The sequence below is a fragment of the Anolis sagrei genome, chromosome 1, assembly GCF_037176765.1.
Source record: "Anolis sagrei isolate rAnoSag1 chromosome 1, rAnoSag1.mat, whole genome shotgun sequence".
In the NCBI taxonomy this organism is placed as follows: Eukaryota; Metazoa; Chordata; class Lepidosauria; order Squamata; family Dactyloidae; genus Anolis; species Anolis sagrei.
The window spans coordinates 253,484,910-253,500,589 of NC_090021.1; the positions used below are offsets into that span (position 1 = coordinate 253,484,910).

Here is a 15,680-nt window from a genome sequence, read left to right on the forward strand (position 1 = left end):
CACATTAAGTAGTCTTGCCCTTATTAAGTCAAATTAGCTCTAGTCAAAGCCATGGTATTCCCTGTAGTAACCTACGGATGCGAGAGCTGGACCTTAGGGAAGGCTGAGCGAAGGAAGATAGATGCTTTTGAGCTGTGGTGTTGGAGGAAAGTTCTGAGAGTGCCTTGGACTGTGAGAAGATCCAACCAGTCCATCCTCCAGGAAATAAAGCCTGACTGCTCACTGGAGGGAAGGATACTAGAGACAAAGTTGAAGTACTTTGGCCACATTATGAGGAGATAGCAAAGCCTAGAGAAGACAATTATGCTAGGGAAAGTGGAAGGTAAAAGGAAGAGGGGCCGACCAAGGGCAAGATGGATGGATGGCATCCTTGAAGTGACTGGCTTGACCTTGAAGGAGCTGTGGGTGGTGACAGCTGACAGGGAGCTCTGGCGTGGGCTGGTCCATGAGGTCACGAAGAGTCGGAGACGACTGAACGAATGAACAACAACAAAGCTCTATGCATCATGACTTCACCACTGAACCGATTTGGTCCCCTTCAGGGTAGTGGAAGAAATTACAAGTGGAAGAAATTATGCTGAAAAGCCCATACAAGTATAGGCCAAAAAGTGTTTGTGTACAGCTCAGAAAGATTCAGCTTTAATTATGCTGGCTTTGATCAATGAGAGCCATGGAAAAATATAGTTGGGGACACATTTCAAGCTAAAAAAATGATTATTTTTTATCTTAATTATAGAAAGATTTTTAGATTCATTGGTTATTCCTGGAAATATTTGCAGTATCAATTTTATGCCAGTTTATGTGAAATCCATCTGGTGCAAAATAGAGGTATGTACTTTAAATAAAATATAGGTTTAAATGTTAAAAATGGACATTTACCATGCCAAAATTCAGGGTTGAGTATCACTTATCTAGTGATTTGCAACCTGTGACTGAGATAGTGAAACCTTACTTTCTGATGGTTCAGTCTTACAAGAGATTGCATTAAGGACTATGATATTGTCCCTAAAACTCATGCATTAAATTATTTAAAATATGTGTATTTAAGTTGTATATGAAATGCCAATGAATGTTGAATTTAGACTTGGTTTACATCTCCAAGATATCTCATTATGTACATGGAAATACTTCTGATTTCCAAAAAATCTGGAATACAAAACACTTCTGTTTCCAAGCATTTCAGTTAAGGGATATCCAACCTGTATCAGAAACTTCATTATGGTATTCTAGTTCAATTGCCAAAACCTGAAATGCAAAATGTCGTACTCAATTTCCTTTTATATCTTTTTTTATGTTCTCTAATCTTATTGAAACCACATGGCATTATTAAAGACAGTGGGAACTTTTTGAATGGTGTGATTCCTAAGAGACAAAGTGCTCGCAACAACAAAAAGGGTTCAATCAAAATAATCCATTTATTGCTGCAATCTGACATAGTTTCTTCTGAGGAAGCATGCATTAGATCATGGTGCTTACCCACAACTGAATCCACCTGAACTGTGAAGCATGTGCTGAAATTTTTCCCACTGAAAACAATGCAAAACTTCTACAGTGCTCTACTTTGTTTGGATACTGCTTAGTGTTATAACTTGCTAGGCTGCAATGTTTTGATTATGTTTACAGAAAAGATCACAGAGTTTTAGGGACACTGGCATAGTGTTTAATGCATCAGAACTATAAATATGCTGTATGCATCCTGTTGGGAGTATCCTGTGGAGATAAAAATCACAATCCAGGGTCGGCTCATTTTGTTCGGTAAAATGAAAAATACACAAAGCTATGAAGAGGGAATTTAATTTACTTCCAGTTCAGGCAGGGCTCTACTGAGCACAGCTGGAAGGAACACATAGATCATTCACACAGACAGCAAAAGGCTACAGGCTATCATTACTCAAAGTACAGATTCTGGGGTAGTGACTGCTGGTCTGGTCATCTCCATAGTATACCAGGTGATCTTGGCTAAACTACTCTTTCCAACCCTAACCAACCTCATAGGATAATCGAAAGATTATGTGAGATTGTAAAGTAAACACTATTTTGAACCACAGAAATGGAAAACAGAAAGAACAGTCAAGATATAAATCATATATGGCTTAATAAGTTATCTAAATATGTTTTGATATCCTATCTTTTTATTATTTTCTTTTGTTTTACAGCTAAGTCCGGCTGTTCCTGTTATATCTGAAAGAGGTCTGGTCATGCTTACAGTACTTGTTAAGGGATAGGTTTGTGAAATGACTTATAGTTTTCCAATCATGACCTTCCTGGAACCGCTGCACCCTGGACTAGCAAGTACCACAGAGGCAAGCAAAACATAGTCAAGTCCATTCACAACAAACATGTCAGTTCATCAGCTAGCCAAGAGAGTATAACTGCAACATCTGAGCTTCTCCACACACTGTTTAGTAAACTCACAGATTCAGTTTTTCATCCAAAAATATCAGGAGGCTTTAATCTTCACCGTTGCACTATTTACAGCTGTACAATCAGGATACGCAGATCCACAGATTTGTACTTACAAACGATTCTCAGAGAGTCACATAAAGAGATATTCATGACAGCATTCACACAGGAATAGAGAGACTGAGCATTTAATCTCCCTATTGAGAACTACCTGCTAGCTTGTCATCAGTAAGGGACAAATGACTGATGCAACCCCTTGTCATAAACCTCACATAATTATGACTCAGCCATTACTACGTACCCCTTTCATCATGGCTTTATCAGGCCAGTTCCACACAAGGGAAATGTCCGGTCCAACCTGGGTTTAAAAAACCTCAGTTAGGCTAGACTTCTGTCCCCACACCAGCAGAAAACATTGTGCTTTCCTGGGTTGTGTGTTCAGATGCTCTGCCGGATGTTCCAGTAGAACACCCGGACAGCAACAAAACTCCCTCAGAAAAGCCTTAAAAACTAAAAAATAAATAAATAAATACTTCCCTAGCTGCCATTACTCTGCTGCTGGCCTCTCTCTACATGTAGAAATGACATGCTAGAAGAAGGGAGCCAGGAGAAAAAATGCTACTGCCCCCACCCTTTCTCTTGTGTGTCATTTTTACATGCCAGGAGAGGGCCGGCAGCAGGGTGAGTAATTTCTAGTTTTTAAGGCTTTTCTGGGGGGTTTGGAGAAGGGGGTTACAGCCTCTGGGTTTTCCAGGTTCATGGAACCCAGAAAACACGAGAGAGCTGTGCGGACTGCCCCCTCAGATGTCCCAGGTCTCACTGCTTGAAAAATACTCAGTTTTTCTTCTTCCATCTCCCTTCCCACTTCGTCCTCAGTTTACTTCCATTGCTGCAGATGGAGTTTGAAGTGGTTTGAACTCAGTTAGCTCAGCACTGGGGAGAAAAGTGGCGATAAAGTCCTTCTCTGGAGACTCAGGCAAAAACAAATCATTTCACCCCTTCTAAACTTGTGTGTACTTTCTCATTAATGATTCCCTCACCATGTTCTCATGTTTCTTGGCTGCAGGCATCCTAGTTTTCATAAGTGAAATGTTGGAGGATATAGTGTAGTATCTTTACATTTAGAAACAGATCTATTAATTTAACTTTAATTCAGTACACCATATTTCTTCAATGATCTTTTTAAAAAGCATGCAGGCAGGTACCCTTTCAAAATCTAAAACAAACTCTGCAGTTCTAATACAGTTGTAATGCAAAGACATAATTCTCATTTATTGTTTCCATTCAAAAGCCCCAGTGCTGGTTCAACATCTTTATTAATGACTTGGATGGCAGTTTAGAAACTGGAATCTGGCATTTGTCGCAATTATAATTCACAAAATAGAAAACACAATGCTTCCCATTATGGCGAAGGAAAGGAAATATTCTCAGAATACTTGGTTGGGACATTGTATCCAGTTACAAAATAGGTTCCATTTTAAAATTATCACTTTAAAATGTAGCCAAGGAGAAGGTGCGAAATCTACACTGTTCAATTATTATATATACAGCAAATAAAGCCAAGTATCCTTACAATGATTTTGGAATTTACAGGCACAGACTAGATATCCTCTGACTTTGAATAATATCAGTTTACACTTTATTTTCTTATTCAGGTGGAACAAGGGAAAAATGATTGGCTTTGCTCTCAGGTCTTTGGAATGACATTTCCTTCCTATCTATTTTAAACTGAAATGTCATTTTCATTTTATTTATTTTTGTTATGAACTGACATTATTTCATTTTGCTGCTCCAATTTTTCAAGACCTCATAAAATTAGTGTAGTGAAAATGAAGGCATATGAGATTGTAACAATATAGGGAATACTTCTTTGTGGTGGTTACTAAATTCTGGATACACAGGTTTGTACACAGGCTTCCATAAAGGGCCGTATATGAAATCCAGGTTTCTGAATGCACCTTTTTTTAAGCTCATGGAAAGTAAACATATGCAATCTGTATTTGTTTGATTATTATTATTATTATTATTATTATTATTATTATTATTATTATGCCTTGCACCATCATACAACATCATACAAAACATAACCAAAACCTACTAGCAGAAAAGGCCAACCAACAACAAACTTGACAGGGAAATAATTTAACAAAGTAATATAGCTAAACACATAGCTAGAAAACACTTGCCAACGTCAGAGATCTCCAAAGAACCTAACCTGACACCAGAAAGGCCCTAATGAACAACTGCCTTCTTGGAGTCATTTTCAAATATCAAAAGACATTTTTCTTACTAAAAGATCCTATCTGGGGTAGGGGCAGTAGAAGGTGGCACTGGTCAAAATCTCATTGTGGGAGGTTTAGTTGTAGGAGGAGGGATGCAGTCCTCCAAGGTATCCCAGAGGGCCAATGCAACCCCCACTAACTCTTGACAGTTGTCAACACCTGCAGTAAATCTTAAGCAGAAGAACCTGGTAGTTTATAGACTTTTGAGTCACATTAAAAATTCTCAATTTCAGTTAGTACAGTGGAAAACAAACACAGAATGACCAGAGTGGTAAAAATTAAGTAAAAACAGAGAAGGGGGAAGGAGGTGTCAAAAAGAGCCTTTGTTCCAGGTGTTGAAGTTCCATCCTTATTTCTGAAGTTAATTAGGAGACAAGAAACAGTTTTCTAGATATGTGCGTCATTATGAATCATGTTACCACAAAGAAATCCAAACACACAAGGATAAAAGCTCAACCAGACACAGTCTGTAATACCACTTTCCTAGTATTTTGCAAAAGTCCATGGAGTGTTCCTGTCTGAAAACAAATGAGCCAGCTAAGATGTGCCACAGGAAAAAAAACCACATATCCCTGGCATCTTATGAAACAAGGCTGTATAGCTCAGCCAAATACTTTCCTCACTCTTTTAGAAGTATCCAGGAATTACTAACGCACAAGCACACATTTAGAAAGCTTTTAGAGATTCCCTCCGCTCAACTGCTTGTGTCCAAGAAGGTCATGTTCTTCTCTTGAGTTTTGTTGAAGTATAAGCTTGGATGGCTAAACTCCAGCATGCCTTTGATTTGATTAGCTACTCCTGCACTGAAACTGTTATGACTTCAGGAAACAAAAGACTGGCTCGATACAGACAGGCTCCTTTCTAGTTTGTAGCAGCCCTCGGTGACAAGGTTTTGCTCAGTAGAATTCATTTAATGTCACTGTCATATCTGTATCAGACAGAGCTAAAGGTCAGAGTTGGCATTACATCAATGATGGTTCATTTGCTATAACACTGCTTGGCTCATTTTTGCTTTTTGTTTTAAGTGTTCTTAAAAGAGAAGGCATTAAAAAAACAGCATTGTATCTCCTGTGCTGAAACCTTACATGATCTTTAGGTAGATAGAGAAGTCAGAGAACTAAAGTTACTTCTTGATAATTTGACCATTAGGGAATACTGGGGCTAAAGTCTGTAGACAAACAACCTTTCTCACTATAAACAGTGCTCACAATGCTAATCCAAGCTACTGAGAAATTGATATTTCAAAACAGCCTACTCGAAATGATCAAATACCACTGATCAGGGCAGCTGGCTTTGTCACAGGTAGGTTCAATGTTGAAGTCACAAAGTAGCACCATTATCAGAATTTCAGTTAATTATGGTATTAACCTTATATCCATCGGGGATATGTTCATGAAGTTTGCATGGATACAAAAAACGCAAATAATAGCAAAGCTTATTCTGACCCAAGAATACCATGGACTCATGTGTGAGAATCTGAAAAATGCCTAAATATGGTATGTCTTGTCAGACATTGAGAAATGAAACCGTGGCTTTCATTATTCCATGATGGGGTAACACTGTACATGATTCTAGAAAAATTCCCCAAACAAGCAGGTTGGTATCATCAAAAAATGCTTCTTTGCAACAACTACTGCAAAAGAAGTTGTATACCTTATTTGCTAGTTTGATAATATTACCTGCCATAATTGTTGATAATATCAAAAGTTATCTTCTGCAAGGTTGAAGCCATAGTTGTATATAGGGCTGTAAAACCTCAAATATCTTATCTTCATATGCAAGGACAAATAATAGCAGAACAAAGCTTTATTTTTGTTGCAGGAGAACTAATCTTTTCCAGTAGTGTTTTCTTCATATTTAATTGTTCCAAAGTATTGTAACCAAGTTATTCTGCTGAGAAATTGTGTCATTTTCCATTCCTTCAATTAAATTAAGTCTTGTGATTCCCTAACAATCTGTCCTGAAAAACTCAAGAATACCCTTCACAACAAAATTCTAGACGCTCATGGTGCATCACAAGGAATTTAAGTAGCTATGTCATATATTATGACTCATCACCACTAACAGATGATTTAACATTTAGGTCACATTACAAGGCTGTAAAATGAGCACCTGCCTTCTCCCAAATTCTTGGCCTCTGACTCATGTATGCTCTCTAAAAAGTACCTTTAAAAAAAACCAGGTCCACAATGTAGCTACTAAATGGGTAGATTGCTATTATTTAGCACAGTTTTGAATATTTTATGAAACATTGCATGAAGGGCAATCATCAGTATAGTATTTTCTTGTTACTGAAGGCAGTTTGATCACTAGACTGCCAGTTAAAACCTGAAATCTTTTTTTAATTTAAAATTTTATTTATAAAAAATGATATAAAGATTGCAACTAGTACAGTTACAAACGAAACACAAAAATGACAATAAACACAACTACCAGAATATCCCTCCTTCCCACACCCGTGTACCCACCACTTAGGGCTTCCATTGTCACTCACCGTGATACTTACACCATATAATACCCACCCTTGTAAGTTCCTTAAATCATTTCCCTTGCAGCTTCCCTAAGATTCACTTTTGCCTTCCTTTCAAAATATACAAAAGCCAGCCTCCATTTGTTTACAAACTCCTCATTATTTTTACCTCGAAGTCTGTTAGACAGCCTGGTATATTTTCTAATACCTTTTCTCTCCAGTCTCTCTTAGATAGCTCTATTTCATCCTTTCAGGATTTCAATATGATCAGTCTAACTGCTACAAAGCTGTATTGGAAAATTTCTACATTCCCCTGACTTCCTTCCTCTCTAAACAGCCCCAAAAGGCATATTGCTGAGTTTTTCGTAACTTTGTAGGTGAGCATGTTATTTGTTTCCTTAACAACTTTCCCAACATTTTTGTACTATCGAGCAGGTCCACCAAACATGGAAAAAATACTCTTCTGTTTCTTACATCTCCAACATTCCCCTCCCTGAGTTTTATCCATTTTGGCTAAAAACTCTAGAGTTATATAGCTTCAATACATGATATGTCTGCTACTGAGAATTTAATTTCACTTTTCCAAAGATACTCCCATTTCTCTAATTCTATGTTTTCCCCTAAGTGTCTGCCCCAAGAAATCATAACAGATTTTATTCTGTTATCTTCTAGATTATACTCTAAAATATATTTATATAACCTGGAGACTAAACCCTTATCAAAAATGCTCTCCAGCATAGATGTATTTTCCAAGAAACCAACTTTAACATTTTTCATTAAATCAAACATATCGTTGATGAAACTGAAACCAATCATTGATACCTAACTCTTCTCTCCTTTTTTTAGTTTCCACTGATCTCTTTCTTTAGATAGAGACTGACTGTAAGATCTGAAATCTTGACTCCTATGAACAGAATTTTCAACTTGTAAATCTGAATGTTCATGTTGTGTACAATTCCTGTCCTGCATCCCTATGTTTCTCTGATACATCATGAACTAGTGTTTTTATTATCTGCATACAAGACCCATGACCATTGGGCATTTTTTTGTCATGTCAGGAGCTACCTGAGAAACTGCAAGTCGCTTCTGATGTGAGAGAATTGGCTGTCTGCAAGGACGTTGCCCAGGGGACGCCTGGATGATTTTTTTTGATGTTTTATCATCCTTGTGGGAGGCCTTCTCTCATGTCCCCGCATGAGGAGCTGGAGCTGATAGAGGGAGCTCATCCGCCACTCCCTGGATTCGAACCTGCGACCTGTTGGTCTTCAATCCTGCCAGCACAGGGGTTTAACCCACTGCGCCACCGGACATGAAGGTACAACATTCCACAGTGACGTGATTAGGGTGTGACAGGTCTCAACAACACATATTTATGGTCTCCACTGAAGTCAAACTTAGTCACAAACATGAAGAGTAGGGTGTAGTAGGGTCCAGTGTTTTGTCCCAGTGTTTTGGTTCTACTTCCTGAAGCAGATGTTTAATTTATTTCCAGATTGGGTCTAGAAGGGGTATGAAAAGATCAGATCTAAGGATCATTCCTAAAATGCTTTCTCCCCCACCAGATCTTGATACATGAAAAGCCAAAAATATATCTGTAAGATTCCCAAAAGTTGAGCAACCTGGAACAGTTTGCAGTCTGCCTGTGGCCTGTTAGGAAAGGCCAACATGAAAGAGGTTGCACAGGGTGAGAATCAATTTATAGATTAAACTGCAGCACTTCACCTAATGGCTTCAGCTAAAGAGGTAATTGTGGTTACACATAAGTATAATTTGATTCATAATAACTCCCTCCATACTCACTTCTATTTACTAGAACAAGACTGAGAAATCTGGAGCCTCTTTATGTTGCTGAACTGGCTTCCTTCAGAGCCAGTCTGGTCATTTCAAGGAGGGAGTACTCCTTCAACAATATTATGAAGGCTTCAGATTAAACACTGTGCATTGTTTGAATACTTTCCAATGGTTTTAATTTATTTGTACATTTTATTTGTTTTGTAGATTGGTTTTTTTTTAGTTATTTATTTATTTATTTATTTATCGTGTCATCCGCAACCAGAACATTGTATTACATTTCTAACAGAACAAAACAAACAAACAGATTTTAAAAAAACCAAAAAACACAATTTTTGCAAACTTGGTAGCTGATTAAATGTCCTTTGACCAGTAGCTGGCCACTTGGAGTGCCTCTGGTGTTGCCGCAAGAAGGTCCTCCATTGTGCATGTGGCAGGGCTCAGGTTGCATTGCAGCAGGTGGTCAGTGGTTTGCTCCTCTCCACACTCGCATGTCATGGATTCAACTTTGTAGCCCCATTTTTTAAGATTGGCTCTGCATCTCGTGGTGCCAGAGCGCAGTCTGTTCAGCGCCTTCCAAGTAGCCCAGTCCTCTGTGTGCCCAGGGGGGAGTCTCTCATCTGGTATCACCCACGGATTGAGGTGCTGTGTTTGAGCCTGCCACTTTTGAACTCTTGCTTGCTGAGGTGTTCCAGCGAGTGTCTCTGTAGATCTAAGAAAACTATTTTTTGATTTAAGTCGTTGACGTGCTGGCTGATACTCAAACAAGGGATGAGCTGGAGATGTCTCTGCCTTGGTCCTTTCACTATTGGCTGCTACTTCCCGGCGGATGTCAGGTGGTGCAATACCGGCTAAGCAGTGTAATTTCTCCAGTGGTGTAGGGTGCAGACACCCTGTGATAATGCGGCATGTCTCATTAAGAGCCACATCCACTGTTTTAGTGTGGTGAGATGTGTTCCACACTGGGCATGCGTACTCAGCAGCAGAGTAGCATAGCGCAAGGGCAGATGTGTTCACTGTGTCTGGTTGTGATCCCCAGGTTGTGCCAGTCAGCTTTCGTATGATATTGTTTTTTTGAGTTAAGTTTCTTAATAAAAAAATTAAAAAGGAAGGCCCCTAACTTTCTAGGAGTACAACTATGCACATCTGCTGATAAGATATGGGACTCTTTCTGGGCTGGCCAAATGTTTATGAGGCGGCACTCTTATTCATTCATTCATTCATTCATTCATTTTGTAGCCTTTCTCCCTACATGAGGTTAAAGGGAGAGCACAGCTATTTAAAACAAAATAATAATAATAATAATAATAATAATAATAAACTTTATTTGTACCCCGCCACCATCTCCCCAAAGGGGACTTGGAGCGGCTTACATGGGGCCAAGCCCGAACAAAAATTACAATATAGCAATACAAATTGCAATAAAATAAACAACATATCATTAAAATATAAAACATCAAAGCATATAAAACAATATGCACAAAACATAGGAACTAAGCATAATGACAGAAAGACAATGGGCAGGCCGCATGTATATAAAATGATTTTAAAACTCTGGGTGAGATAAGGGGGCAGAACTAATTGTAAGGGAGAACTCATAGAGAGATAGGAAAATAAGCCAACCTTTGTATGGGGGGACGGGGGACGGACTCCTGGACAAGAAATTGGAGGAGCACTAGCATAAAACTATGTGGCTACTCTTTGAAAGTGCGACGGCCAGGTCTTAAGATTCTTTTAAAAAGTTTCCAAGGTAGAGGCTTTCCTAATCTCTCTGGGCAGTGAATTCCAGAGTCAGGGGGCCACAGAGGAGAAGGCCTCTCCCTTGTACCCACAAGGCAAGTCTGGCAAGGGTGAAAGGAGGGCCTCGCACGAAGATCGAAGGGTATGGGCTGGTTCATGGAGAGAGATACGGTCACGAAGGTAGGCGAGTCCCAAACCATTTAGGGCTTTATAGGTAAAAACCTGTACCTTGAATTGGGACCAGAAGATGAACGGCAGCCAATGGAGCTCCTTAAACAGGGGGGTTGACCACTCCCTGTAAGTTGCCCCAGTTATTAATCTGGCTGCTGACCGCTGGACAAGTCATAATTTCCAGGCCATCTTCAAGGGTAGCCCCACATAGAGAGCATTGAAATAGTCCAGTCTAGAGATAACTAAGGCATGGACCACCATGGTCAAGTCAGACTTTACGAGGTATGGTCGCAGTTGGCTCACGAGTTTTAATTGTGCGAGGGCCCTCCTGGCCACCGCCGACACCTGCATCAAGCGACAGCGCTGAGTCCAGGAGAACCCCCAAACTGCGGACCTGTGACTTCAGGGGGAGTGCAACCCCTTCCAGCACAGGTTGCTACCCAATATCCCGATCAGACGGGCGACTGACCTGGAGGACCTCTGTCTTGTCAGGATTGATACTCAGCTTGTTCCTCCTCATCCAGATCGTCACAGCGGCCAGGCACTGGTCCAGTATCCTAGGGCTTCCTTGGAGTCTGGTGGAAATTAGTAGTGGACCAGCCATTGACCTCTGATACTAAACTAAAGGGAATTGACTGATACTGACTCATCCCTTGCAATACTTTTATATTCTACATATGCTACAGCCGGTACCTAGTTGCGAGTCTCAATTAGCAAAGACTCATTGAGTCAGTGAAAGTACACCATTCAAAAATTAATACAATTGATCTACTGTAGCTTGATTATTCTATATGATCAAGGACTAAATCAGCTCTGAAAAATCTATTACTTTGCCCTTCTGTACCAAAGGTCCTCCAGGCACATTCTTCCAAAGGCTCCAATTTCTATCATGCCCAACTATTATGGCCAATAGGAATGCTAGGAGTTGTAGTCCAACATCTGGAGGGCCATATGTTTCTCATATGTGCCATATAATAACACTGCTTCATCATTTTATGATGATTTGCACAAAAGGAATCTTTCCTAGTGTACGTGATCCACACCAATAAATACATCAAGATTTGCTTCCCTGTTCTCTATGTAGGAAATGGAGAATGTGGAAAGTCAAGAAAGCTCATGGAATTCAGAAAGTATCTCAGAAAGTTAACTCAGAAAGTATCTCAAAATAGATCACCATCCGACAAGATGAATAGGAAGAAATTTATCAACTTTCTGGAAAAAGAACAAATAATTTTTTTCTTAAAATAGGAATAAAAAGAAGCACCTTCAGGGCCAAGATAGGATAGGTCATAGGATAACCTTCAATTTAACATTACAATGTAAAGGAAAGAAAATAAATGCTCACTTGAGGTATGTGGAAGTTAGAGGGAAAGTGTCATACTAGATGTTTTGTTTGTATGTTGTTATTATTATTAAACTTTATTTGTACCCCGCTAGCATCTCCCAAAGGATTCGATGCGGCTTACACAGGCCAAGGCCTCAACAACACAACATAACAATACAATCAAGCAAATCAACAATTAAAAACAAAATAAAGCAAAGTAAACAGTAGGCACAATACATTAAAACACAATAAAACTGGGCCGGGCCAAAAAGTGGGTACAAGACTTAAAAGTGCTGGTTTGACAGGAGGTGTATAAAGGGTTTCTAGGGCAAGTGCGATGTGCGGTGTGCAGCAATCATTGGTTCTGGTAAAGTGCTTGTGGGATTCAGTAGTAGAGATTTCCTAATCTGGGAAGGCGCATCGGAAAAGCCAGGTGTAACGAATATAAGCGTACAGGCTGGGCAGGGGGGACAAGCAATCACAATCCACTGCCCAGTAGTGTGAAGGTTAACGTTCAGCTGGACACTACTTTAACGAGGATATATGGCTGTGACAAAGGGGGAAAGACTCTCTTATCCCACCTCAGAAATATTGTTAAGTGACCAACTGATTTAACGTTGTTAATGACCGATGTATTAGGTAGATTCGCCGCCACCACCTCAATTAATGTCTGAGGAAAACATAAGTTGAATGTGGAATTGTAAAATAGGTTTAAGCCCTTTGTTCTTCTTTAATGGCTGCTTCTTTCGCTGACTGGAGTGAAATTAATTTTCTTTAGACTTGCTGAGATCTGATGATTGTGACAGACCGAAGCAGACACCAGTTTAAGGATGAAACTGTAAACAGGTTTATTTTAAACTTGGTGAACCAAACAACTCTTAATAAGAGTGGTACAAAAGCTTAATGCGGTTACTTGAGGCTTAGCTGTTCAGACAAGCAGTCTTCTCTTAAGACTATTAACTTTTGTTTCTTGTGAGTTCCTTGCTTCACACTGTTCACTACACTGACACAGTGTGTCCCTGAGAACGGCCCACTGACTGCCTCACAGAGCAAAATAGGCTTTCCTACACTGACCCTACTAAGTACAGTGTTTCAGGAACCTTTGCCTTTCCTATGCTCTAATTACAAGGCTCACTACAAAAGTTTTCCCTCCCTGCCTAAAATCTTCTCAGCTCCCTCTTCCTAACTATCCTTCTACACTCTTTGATGTTTAAAGCTCAACTCTCCCAGCTTGTCAAAAAGAAACAGCCTTTTCCCTCTAAAACCTAACTCCTCCCCTGATTGCTCTAGCCAATCAGGAGTCAGCTGACTCCTCCCTCTTGCCTCTTAGCTCTCCTGTCTGTCTCTCAACATGTCAGCTACTGACTTTCCAGGCTTCGGCCTTCCTGGCAAAAGGTTAGATTCATGACACCAGGTTTTTAGGTTCTTTCTGAAGACAGCCAATGACGGGGCCTGTCTAAGGTCTTTGGGGAGGGTGTTCCAGAGTTGGGGGGCCACTACGGAAAAGGTCCTGCCCCGCGTCCCCACCATGTTGTTGTTATATGGTGTTCGGTTCGTTAGTTTTATAGATGTTATTTCCTGTTTGTCATGTGTGTTATGTTTGTCATGTCAGTCACAAATTATAAAATATAATAAAAATTATATATATAAAAAGAAAGCTCATGTAAGCTATAGCCTCTGAAAATAATTTGCAGAATACTGTCTTGCAAAATAGTTTAGCAATGTCTCATTCGGGTTACGTTAGGTTCCAACACAGTTTGAAGCAATACCAAATCATGCTAATTCTCAAGAAAGCTTTGGTATTTGTATGTGTCATGCACAATCATATTTAATTAAAATTTGCCCATTCAAATCTACAACAGCGAGTTTCTAGGCTCACTGGTTTAGATGAATGATACATCAAAACAGAGTTACAGAATATTCTGAGACAGGCAAGAATAATGATTTTCCATCAATTGTGAATGAGGGAGTTGTTACTTAGAAAACACTGAAGGTCATTTTTAAAAAATCCCCTGAAAGAGAATGTTTCTAGGAGATTTTTATTAGTAAACTTCTAGGTGTAAGGCGTAGAAAAAGAGGGTGGACAATTTCCAACATGTTCAGGACAAGAAGGATGGATGAGGCTCTCTGATTCTCTACATCAGTCATAATTATAATTAGCATGTTATCAACCGTGTGGTGAATATTAAAGGCAGTCAGGAAAAGAGAGCTAACTCCACTGGGTGAAAGACACACAACCTTTCATGCACTACCAAATTTCAATAACATAACATTAAGTATCCAGTATTCCTGAACACTATAATCCTTCTTTGCATTGTCCTTAGTCCTCTTGTATTCTATTTGGTAAAAAGATAAACCAGATCATCTGCAAAAGCTTATATTCATTTTCTTTCCTCTTTATTCTTGCTCCTTGGATAGTTTTATTCTGCCTAATTCTCCTACACAAGATTTCTATCATGATTATTAATAGTAGTGGTAACAAAGGACGCCCTTGTCTTACACCCTTTTGTATATCCAAACTCTCTGTTCACTCTCTGTTACAACCATGCCAACAATTGTGGGTAAATCTTAGCAGTATTTCATTGTTATTGGAGTTTTTTCCCCAGATTCTTCCAGAGTGAATAAATCAGACTTCTTGACAAACCTCTAATTAATAAACCAGTAATCCTCAACATCATGGTGCAGTTAATGCTCCTGTTCATTAAAATATTTCTAATAAACAGCCTAAGGAAGTAATGTTTTAGAAGAAAAAGACTCACTGTCAGTCCACCCACACATTTCACTAACATCAACAGCAAGATATATGATCATTAGTCTCACTAACCTGTGGTGTCATTCCATGGCAGATATACATGATTGGAATATTTTCTGTGTCTGGGCCCTGATCAAGGCACAAATCACTTTTTAGGGAATTCTGCAGCTAGAGAATATTGAGGATGGGGAAATGAAAAGCAAGAGACAGAAAAAGAAAATAATAAATGTTAAAATAGAACAAATATTATATATGATCACATCTGAAAGTGCTGAAATGCTCAGTACCAATGTATTATGTCTCACTAAGGTCTAAATCTCATAAAAGCTCCAGATCCCAACTGACCTTGGAAACTAAGCAGAGTCAGACCTCATAGCAGTTATCATCTGTGCCTCTGACAGAGGGAATTGTGAATGGATTGGGACTGTTGTTGTAATGAAGAAAGCTAACTAAAGAAAAAAATCACTATCCATTTTTACTCATAGTAGCCCTCTGTGCCTGAAGGAGAAAGGTCAAAAAGTGATCATAAGGCCTAATAAGGTAGAGAGAGCAACAAGGACTGGTAATGCCCAATAGAGGAGAATGTAAAGAGACAAAGACTCAAGGTGTTCAAAAATATTATTTCACTTTTCAAATTAGCCCAATGGGTTTCAGCCTAGTAATATTTAATGGTCTTCTTCAGGAGCTGATAAAAGAAAGGATGATAATACATGAATGACTCTGCTCTTCTCTACATCCCCGAAAGGA

At 39.3% G+C, this 15,680-nt stretch overlaps 1 protein-coding gene across 4 annotated transcripts in view; it reads right to left on the reverse strand.

The window, feature by feature from the left end:
• Positions 1–15,680, reverse strand: part of GALNT18 (polypeptide N-acetylgalactosaminyltransferase 18) — a 339,264-nt gene that overhangs the window by 39,688 nt on the left and 283,896 nt on the right. For 3 of the 4 annotated variants that reach the window (XM_060766933.2, XM_060766922.2, XM_067462653.1), the window contains one exon: positions 15,006–15,101. The exons of the other annotated variant lie outside the window; for it this stretch is intronic. In XM_060766933.2, coding sequence (XP_060622916.2) covers positions 15,006–15,101 — 96 coding nt within the window. The remainder of the gene's footprint in view (positions 1–15,005; positions 15,102–15,680) is intronic. 4 annotated transcript variants of the gene reach the window in all.